At 31.0% G+C, this 9,681-nt stretch overlaps 1 protein-coding gene across 2 annotated transcripts; it reads right to left on the minus strand.

The window, feature by feature from the left end:
- Window positions 1-342: 342 nt before the first annotated feature.
- Window positions 343-5,836, minus strand: LOC114173870 (hydroxymethylglutaryl-CoA synthase). 2 transcript variants are annotated; one of them, XM_028058524.1, is made up of 12 exons: window positions 5,614-5,836; window positions 4,858-4,964; window positions 4,080-4,212; window positions 3,641-3,784; window positions 3,304-3,462; window positions 3,003-3,076; window positions 2,484-2,559; window positions 2,246-2,301; window positions 2,075-2,162; window positions 1,759-1,899; window positions 1,521-1,670; window positions 343-842 (listed from the first exon to the last, which is right to left on the minus strand). In XM_028058524.1, the coding sequence occupies exons 1-12, from the start codon at window positions 5,674-5,676 to the stop codon at window positions 615-617; spliced, it is 1,419 nt and encodes a 472-aa protein (XP_027914325.1). In that variant the 5' UTR covers window positions 5,677-5,836; the 3' UTR covers window positions 343-614. The 2 variants fall into 2 exon arrangements, with proteins under 2 accessions (XP_027914325.1, XP_027914326.1); XM_028058525.1 differs by lacking the exon at window positions 5,614-5,836 and adding an exon at window positions 5,313-5,335.
- Between the last annotated feature and the right edge of the window lie 3,845 nt (window positions 5,837-9,681).

The following is a 9,681-nucleotide window of genomic DNA, read 5'->3' on the forward strand; positions in this document are numbered from 1 at the left end:
ATTATGCTCCAAAAATACCATTCATTTAGGTATGAAAATTGAGCCCATACATCTCCCATCATGCTTAACCTAAGTATGTGTGAGACAATAGATTCGCTTAATCTCTCAGATCCACCTGTTTACCCCACATAAACTGTTTTTTGTTTTAGTTGATTTAGTTCAGAATTATATTTTATATTCTATAATTTTTTAGTTATGCTTGTTAATTGCTTTTTTTTTTTTCATGTATAGATTATGAGTGAAATAGATATGATATATACAAGAGAAACATTTATGGCAAAAAAAAGACAAAAGGTGACTGAAGTCACATGGCTTTTAGCACATGGAAGGAGGGAACAAATATCTATAAAAATTTAATTTTTAAAAGATAATTCATCTTACCTAATAAAATAAACAAAGTTATTACAATCTATTCTTATTCAACGGATTCTCATTCATAAAATGCGAAAAAGAAAAAATACCCAAAAAAATAAAATTTAGACTTGAGTAAATACATCTAATAGCATAAAATAATTGAACCAAGAACACTCACCACCCATAAATGATTACCTAAGCAAATAACAATACCCTTCTTCATTCTAGGCGAAGTTGGCTATCATTGAACATTTTCAACATTAGTGGCCATTGGCGATCACACCATTAGCAACCACACCGTTCGCGGCGGGAGTAGAACGGCTTTCTTTAGTTTTCTCTGAATAAAATCTCCGATACATGGAGTCAACTTCAGTGAGATAGAATGTGCCCGGAGATAAAAGGCTACTGTCCTTGCTTGTCACAAATTCCTTAGCACCATACCTATGCTCCATTAGCTTCAGGGTTTCAACAAACTCCTCCGGTGGAAACTGCATCAGAAAAACACTCATCAAAAGACTATTAAACACAGGACTTAGTTTTCACCATCTTAACAAACATTACGACAATGATCTTAACAAAGGACTGATTGGATTCAATCGTTTACATAGGTTGACATCTATTGTATCCATCTTTAAGTTCTAAGATACTTTAGAGAACGACATATCTATTTTTGAAGTTTCTAAAATTTCAGTAAAGAAATAGGAAAAAGAAAAATTCTTAGCACCTATATATGCAAGCTTGATTCAGTTAAATTCAAGGGAATAGTTTTCCCCCTTTAAAAATATCATTATCCTTAAAAATAATGCCCCAAACAATTCCAAAACTGGCACTACTCTCCCCTTCTCCGCTATTTGTTCCCCTCCTGTTTACCGATTATTCTCTTAAAAATGTCCAGCCGTCATTTTATTTGGATAGTTATCAAAAGTAACAGATCATCGCTGGTCTAATAATCTGCTGCAATATTTCTATTCATTCTAGCAAGACCTCTCGATTGGAGGCCAAACAGTATCTCTGTCCGATGAAAAATTCGTCAGTTGTCAATCAAATGTTTGTTACAAAAAAACATATTCTTATGCTTTTGGCATGCCCACCTTCGATTCAATATTAAACCAGAAAAGCAAATGAGGAATACGTCCATATTTGATTAGACTTTTATAGATCATTACCTCGTGTCTTGACTTCAATTTTCCATCGACATCCATCACTCTAGCGATGTTTGACAAGCTAAATGGATGTTGAATATCTCGTAATTTCAAAGAAAATATTGTGGAAGTTAAGCCACTTCCGTATGAGAATAATATCACCCTCTTACCAGCCTGACAATTGAAATATGAAAATATTCATTAGAAAGCCCAAAACAATTACGCAACGAACTTTATTTGCGGTAGTGGTCAGGACATTCACCAATGTGCTATGTTTGTTGTGAATAAGGGATGCAAATGCTGCATAGAGAGACGCGGTGTACATGTTGCCGACTTGCTTTGGTATCAAAGTTGTTGGCTGTACCTTCTCGTCATACAGAGGCTTCGCAACTTGCTGGGATGTCTGCAAATCAATAATATTGCACATCAGCAAAAAAGTTAAAAATGCTGTTCGTTTCCAATAGAATTGTATATATGTGAACCTACAGCTGTTTGACAACTCAAGATCGAAAAGGAAAACTAATCAATATCTAAGAGAAAAAACAGATTATGGATTTCGAGGGGGTAGGTTCTTAGACCTTTTCAAGATCCCGACTTTGGTAGCTCTCATCACCAGATAAATTTGCAAAAGGTCCCAGCTTTTCTTTGGCATCCTCATCCACAGAGCTGCAATCATAACCAATTTTAGAACATCCATACCACACATTAACTGATAAAATAATTCTAGATGATGGAGAAATAAAGAGGACCTGGCATTCCTCAAAAAGTCATTGAAATACAGCCGTGCAAAACTCTTCTGTACAAGCTGCAGAAGCAAGTGGAATTAGACGAAACATACCAATAAATATACTGAAGAAAAAAAATGTACATATTAATTAAAAAGATCCATCAATGAGATACCGAACTGTATAGAACATGTTATAGGCATTATTATGCATCATGTGGAGTTGGGAGATTAAACAATAGATCCTTCAGAAGAAAAACTACCTTGTTGTAAGGTGAGTGAAAAACAAAGTATGCAGCATCAGAAAGAGAAAATTGTTTTCCCTCGAATTTCTCATACCTGCAAAGTAGATATAGGTAGGTACTTCACTGATCAGTTGTTACTATTGATGTTTTGAACACAATGAGTGTTAATACAGATATTCCTATTTAATGAGTCTAACTGGTGATTTTAGTTAAAATAAATGTTAATCAATAATAAGGATACGCTGTTAGCATAGAATGTTTATCAAACAGAAGAATCTTTTTTTCCTCAGTGTTATGCACAAATCTCGTTATTAGATCATTTAAGATTTTGAAAATGTGATTTAGTTCACAAAAAATTGTCAATAGGACAGGGTAGGTCAGACCCAATTTGCATCAAGCCAGCAGAATGTGGATTAAACTCAAATTTTTATTGGGTTCTTTTGAGCTGACACTTCCAATCAATTTGAAAGGATCCAATTTTATATTTATATTGATAAAACATATTCAAAAGAACTAAAATTAACAATAAAGACTTACTTGTGACAGAAACTCTTGTAGCAAGAATCAAGAGCCATGAGGTAACAAGTTTGTGAAAGCTTTCCATCAACAACCTACAACAAAAAAAATGAGTACATAGCAGTTGACATTCTGAAACATCAGTGGGTTATGGGTGAAAGTAAAATGGACACGGACAATCAAAATGCTATCCTTCATGGCATATCAAAACAAAAATAAAGTGCAACTTGCAAGGATAATTTTAACCGTCACGCTGGCAAATAATTGCAAGTTGTTATTCAAAGGATATGATCCCACAAGTCAAAGGGAGTAAAAAACTTACTGGATATTCACTAGCAAGATTTGGCTTGTAAAAATCATAAACATGAGACATGTGACTTCCTCTATATTTGCTTTCAAAAGAAATGGGAGCATCAGGACCAATTAGCATGGCAATAGCAGCAGCTCCTCCAGTAGGTCGAGCAGGTCCTTCAGCATAGACCTGAGAAGGGAAACATTTGAAACAAACTTGAAATTAATCTACCATATAATCTTAAGACTTTGAATGAGGAACTCAGGACTTTGAATAAGGAACGTGTATTGTTCTGGTGGCAAATAAGAGAGTCACACCAAGTTTAGTATGCTGCATATAGTCCAGAATGATTAGAAAATTATCTTACAGCACTGTCAGTGCAGACAACAAGTCCATAGCGTCCATCCCATGAGTTGCTCTCCACCCAATTGACACAGTTAAACAGAGCGGCAGTTCCCCCATAGCATGCATTAGTTGAATCAACACCCTCAATGTCAGTATTTCCGCATTTCTGTTCATTTCAAAAGGGCATTCATTTAGAGAGGAAAGTAAAGGAGAATTGGATGAAAGATCAATAAAATTATAAATGAGAGAAAAAACCCCATCAGATAATTAACATTGTAATTGTCCAATAAGACAGTAAAACATTATGATGATGGTAACTGGTTACTATTAGGATGAAAAACGCACAGTTGTCAGCAAGTAAATAGGCATTTAAATTACAATTAGAGGATGAACATGCCAATCTATTGTGACAGGGAGAATCACATAACAATGATCCAAGAGGTTAGACTCGAAAAGTATACCTCAAAAATCTGCATAAGGAATGTTTTGATGGATTTGCTTTTGTCTATCACAGTCTCACTTCCAACTTCGAGGCGACCAATTTGTTTAGCATCAATTTCATACTTCTCAAGAAGAGAAGTAACGACTGTCAAACTGAAGATGCGATATTAGTTTTGAAGAAGTGAGATTAGGAATATTATTAATTGTAAGGTATAAGATAAATCTTCAGCACTGGAGTCCTATTCAATATTAAACATTCCAAAACAAGGAGCCTTAGTGTGACATATATTAAGATGGCTTCAAAATTCAACAGTATATCTAGTGTCATCCAAGACAGATAAAAAAATAAAACAACTTTAAGACTAAAATATCACATAAGGTTAAAAGATTTATTTTAATCAAACAGATACAATGTTAAGTGTACGTAATGTAAAATTGTAGTGACCTTGGTGAGGTTTTAAATGGTTATGACAACATCAAATAGGTCAGGTTCTTTATTTCAGTGTCTGCTGAAAAATTTTGACGGAGCTAAATCTTCATCATGGGTGGTGTTAACCAGATCACCAACTTACATGTTCTCCAAAAAGGGTTCACCAAACCATCTGGTAAAGCTTGTAAGTAGTAAAACTTACTTTAGCATTTCCAAAATATGACGTATTATGATATCCTAGTCAATAAATGACAAGGATAAACCAGAAAGAGGGAAACTAACTACAAGCAACATCAACTCCAAATACAATGCAACTCATAAGACTATCATAAACAAAAAACAGAGACTATCAAAATCAGAGTAGAAACCTCATTGAGATGACATCTTCTACTTCAGTACAGAAAGACATGCAATCTTGGCCAAGTCCAATGGTGTACTTCCCTTTGCTGGCACCATCATGAGTCTCCAATGCTTCCTACACGAGGTTATGTGAAGAAAATGAAAATCTCGAAATAAAAAAAAAGTCAAGGCAACCTCAATTTTACATCAGTGAGATAATAAAAAGTAAAAAAATAAAAAAAGTTCGACATGCATTGCTCCGGAAGCATTGAGAATACGGTATTGTTTTTTAAGGAAAAAGAATCACGGGCTAATCAATTTGGTCCAGTTTTTTCCCCACTATTGATTTCCGGCTAGTTCCTTTCACTCGAGAACTATAATCTAACAAAAAGTGAAAAAAAAATGGAAAACAAATCTCAGACCCTACATCATGACTTTCAACTAAAAATGATTGGAAAATCGATTTTATGCGCTCCTAAGAAACCTGTATCGATGCGATCCAGCCCCGGGTGATTGAAATAAGGTACAAGCTGAAAAGATACCCCACTCCCAAACTCCAGACGCTTATTATTTAATTAGACAGTTGGCTTGAGCATCTTGAGACAAATTTATTGTTCCAAAACCTTAAATTAAGCGAGTGACAGCAACAGAAGACGGAAAACGAAATTGCCGTGACATATCGAAGAGCTTGGATGGTTGTTTTTGAAAACGTTAAAGAAAGAAGTAAAAGTGAAAGGAAGAAAGTTGAAAAGAAACAGAGAGAAAATGAAAGTTGGTGGAGTGACCTGCTGAACGCATGCTGGAGGGAAGTAGATGTCAATGGCGAGAATCCCTACGTTCTTTGCCATTTTGTGCTCACCGCTTCCAAATGCGAACAATCAAAATGAATGGTCTCTTGATCGAATGGAACCGAACACAGAACACAAGATCCCAAAGAAAGATAGAGAAAGGGAGTAGTGAGTTGTGCAGTGACTCACTCACATGGGACGTGTTGGGAACTTAGCGCATATATATATATATATATATAAAGGAATTTCGTTAGGGAAACAGCCACCAACCCCCAATGATCTGGTGCGGTAAGGTGTACGTGTACCCAAGGGCTCCCCTCTTTCATGCATCTCCAACTGACTAAATGCAGACAGCGTGACTGAACCCCCACTGCACACAAACACAACATATCACTCTTTTTCTCTCTTTTAACCCTCACTTCTTCTCTTTTTTTTCCTTTTTTTTTAATTTTATTATATATATATATATATATATATATATATGAATTTCATTTTTTTAATATGTTTATATAAGACTTACATATGTTTTTCTTCTTCTAATTTTTTAAAATATTAATCTAAGTTAATCTTTGATTTAATATTTTAACTAAATTTTGTTAAATCTATTTAATATTTTAAAAATATTTTTCAACTAACATTCAAATAAAAATATATTAAATGGTATAAATAATTTAAATATTATTATATAATCTAATGAAAAGAATTAAATTTACATATTTTAAAAATTAAAAAATTAAGTTGAATTAGAGTTTTGAAAAAAAATAAATTCCAGTTTTCACTTAAAAAAAATATTTAACCTTATATATGATGCTTATTTTAAAGTTTATTATTATCCTAAAAAAATAATAAAAACTAACCAGTAATCTTCCATGCACTTTTTTTTCCTTGTTGCTTATATTTATGTGAATAAAAGAATATATTTAACGCGATGACAAATCAGATTTAGATTTGGAAAATAATTATATTAGTAGTGGAACATAAATTATATACACTCATGATTGGGAATACAGATATATGAATTTAAGGAACAAATATAAACTGATGTTAATGAACTCTTTAACTTAGCTGCTCAATTATTATCGATGTTTTCAAAATTTAACTAGTGAATATATTGAGGATTGAATCATGGTTAAATTGATATTGATATTAATAAAATAATAATCAAATGATATTAAAATAAAAAATTTAATAATAAAAATTAAAAATAGACAACACTGTATTTTTCATATTTAAATGAAATATAGAATTATAAATCAAATAGTAATCCTTAAACTAAAGTTTCAACTACATATATACTTATAATAATAAAACTATATTTGAAACAAAAGAAAGTGATAAATATTTTAATTTTACTTTTATTTTTGTCAGAAAAAAGATAAAAGAATTTTTTTTCAAGATTAACGAAGTAAGGTTTTTTTTTCTTTCAAAACTTTCCATTTTAAAACTAATTTATTCGTTTATTTAATTACATAAATAGTTAATATTTCGGTTTGATTCGTCTAGTTTCAATCGAATTTTGATTCATTAATTTAGATGCATGCGTATTTCTCACTCAAAATTCTTTATTCTGTATTTAAAGTAATACAACCAAAAATTAATAGAAGTGAGTTTTGGCTTCAATATTTATATATATTTTTTTTTCTATAAATATGATTAATCAGTTAAGACTTTACCTAAAATCAGTCTAGCTCCACTGCCAGAAATTAATGATTTAAAAAAAATGCTTTAATAATATTTATTTGTGAAAAATAATTCTACAGTATCTTTATTTAAAAAGTCAAATAAGAGAGACAAATGAGGACTTGACAACTTTAAAGTTTAAAAATCACGTGCTGTTGCTAAGCCGGTCATGGATGGATCCTTCTGGCTCTCACGGTCCATGCTTGCCAATGTTTGTTTCTTAAACTTTGTTTTCAAAACAAAGAAATAAAATTAATTTATTTAAAAGAAAATGAAATTATATATAAGTTAATTTAAAAAAGATTTATTTTTAACTTGTATATAAATTACTTCTGCTTTTTTTTTTAGTTAACCACTTACTTAACAAACCTTTTTTTCCTTTCCTAAAGGGGAAGGCTTAAGAAATAGTTGGTAAAACCAAAGTAAAATCAAATCTGTTTTGGCATTTTGCATTCATATTCGTAGAATTTGGTTGATAAAATGTTGTGTTTGACACTCCAATGGAATCTTGGATGAGTGATTACGCAATATTCATGGCACAAAATTAAGCAAAATGAACTTGTATGAATTTTTATTTTTTGGTTAAATATGTTTTTTTTTTCCTTAACTTTAAGTGAAAACTGAAATTAGTTCCTATTCGAAATTTTGGTCCAATTTAGTCTTTCAACTTCAAAATTGTTTGAATTTAGTTTTTTTAACCAAATTTTGTTAAATTTATTTGATGTTTCAGATGTGTTTCATGATAGTTTCTTAACTAATATTGAAACAAAATTGTGTTAAACGGTGTAAATATCTCAAATGCTATCATGAGATGCGTTTGAAACGTTAACTAAATTTAACAAACTTTGCTTGAAATGACTAAATTCATTCAGTTCTGAAATTAGGAAACTAAATTTGGTCAAAGTTTCGATGAAAGACTAATTGCAATTTTTACTGAAAACTGAGGGACCAAAAACATATTTTACCATTTTTTTTTTCAAACTTAGGATTAAATTGTTAGGAATCCAGTGTAAATCTAAGTTTTATATTGAGTAAATATATAAAAATTGAGCATCGTATAAAAATAAAGACCCATAAACTCATTATCTTAAAATTTTGTATTAAAAGTAGTGTTAATCCCTTATATGTGGGTTGAACTCATATCTTATTGGTATCATACTTTTTTTAGTGGTCTTTTAGAAAGACTCAAATATAAATTTACTTTGATATATATAAATTAGATTTAAAGTTAATTATTTTAAATATTATTTCGAATTTCATTATCGGTATCTATTCACAAATTCACGTGCAGTTGCAAACTTAAACGTAAGTAACGGAGGATTTATTATAATTGTATCCATGTGAGACTTTACTTTGAATTACATCACAAATCAGTTGTTGCCTTCGCATGCAACTATGTCTTCCTACAGATAAATCTTACGTTAGTTATTATTATTCGCATATAACCATGTATGTTTTTTTCTTTTTTATGTATTTCAACTTATTTCAAACATCATTTTATTTTTGGTATGTAATGAAATGTTAGGACATGAAGTTAGTTCCTTACCCGTCTAACCATATTGCTTTCCTTAGCACACTACATCTTGTTATAACATTTATGGTTGGTAAAGGGACCATTTAACTATAATTTCTCTAACACGAGATAAATGAGCAAATATTTTATAAATTTAAGGGTTGATGGCGAGCTTAAACGGGTTTAGCCTTATATTAATAATCGCATCAAATTGAAGCATTTAAACTATAACTACGGGTTAAACAAAATAAGTTGAATATTCTAAATATCATTTAACTCAAATTATATTGCTTATTAAATATTTTAAAAATTACTAAATGCAAAAGTTGAATATTGTAAAATTTTAGGGTATAACTTTTTTTTTTTCAATTGAATACAATTTTGAGGGAAATTAAGAAAATTACTAAATGCAGTGTTATGATTGCCTCGCGCTGCACGTTGGCAATAACAAAAGGTGATAAATTTGGTTATTGAATACTAAGTTGCAATAAATGATTATTTATCTACCTCACTTTCCACGCCCAACACGAGGCCACACGGTAAGGTTTTATTTTTTCGTCACACGAATGTGCAACTATAAGACTATTTTTATTTTTTTCTATTTTCCTGTGTTAGGTTTTGGAGGGATTTTTTTGGCACTATTTGGATTCAACGTTAACGAGGAAGATTAAACTTATAGACAAAGACAACAAAATAGTATTTTATTAATTTATAATATATTTAACATGCTATCAGTTCTTAATTCAAGAATAATTGCATTAATAAAACTTAAGAGTACTTAATTTTTTATGCTATTTAGAAAAATAAATAAAGAAGAAGTAGAGTTTCACTCAACCACTCACACGATAAATCTAGCGTAAATTAATAAAGAA

Source organism: Vigna unguiculata, chromosome 2 (assembly GCF_004118075.2).
Source record: "Vigna unguiculata cultivar IT97K-499-35 chromosome 2, ASM411807v1, whole genome shotgun sequence".
Lineage (NCBI taxonomy): Eukaryota > Viridiplantae > Streptophyta > Magnoliopsida > Fabales > Fabaceae > Vigna > Vigna unguiculata.

Bases quoted from the DNA above. Each gene is read 5' to 3' on its own strand.
- LOC114173870 (XM_028058524.1), bottom strand. From the start codon at position 5,676: ATGGCAAAGAACGTAGGGATTCTCGCCATTGACATCTACTTCCCTCCA. The intron at 3,077-3,303 runs GTAAGTTTTTTA...TTTTTGTTGTAG, and splicing joins ATCTTGCTAGTGAATATCCA to GTTGTTGATGGAAAGCTTTC. The intron at 843-1,520 runs GTAATGATCTAT...TTTCTGATGCAG, and splicing joins AATTGAAGTCAAGACACGAG to TTTCCACCGGAGGAGTTTGT.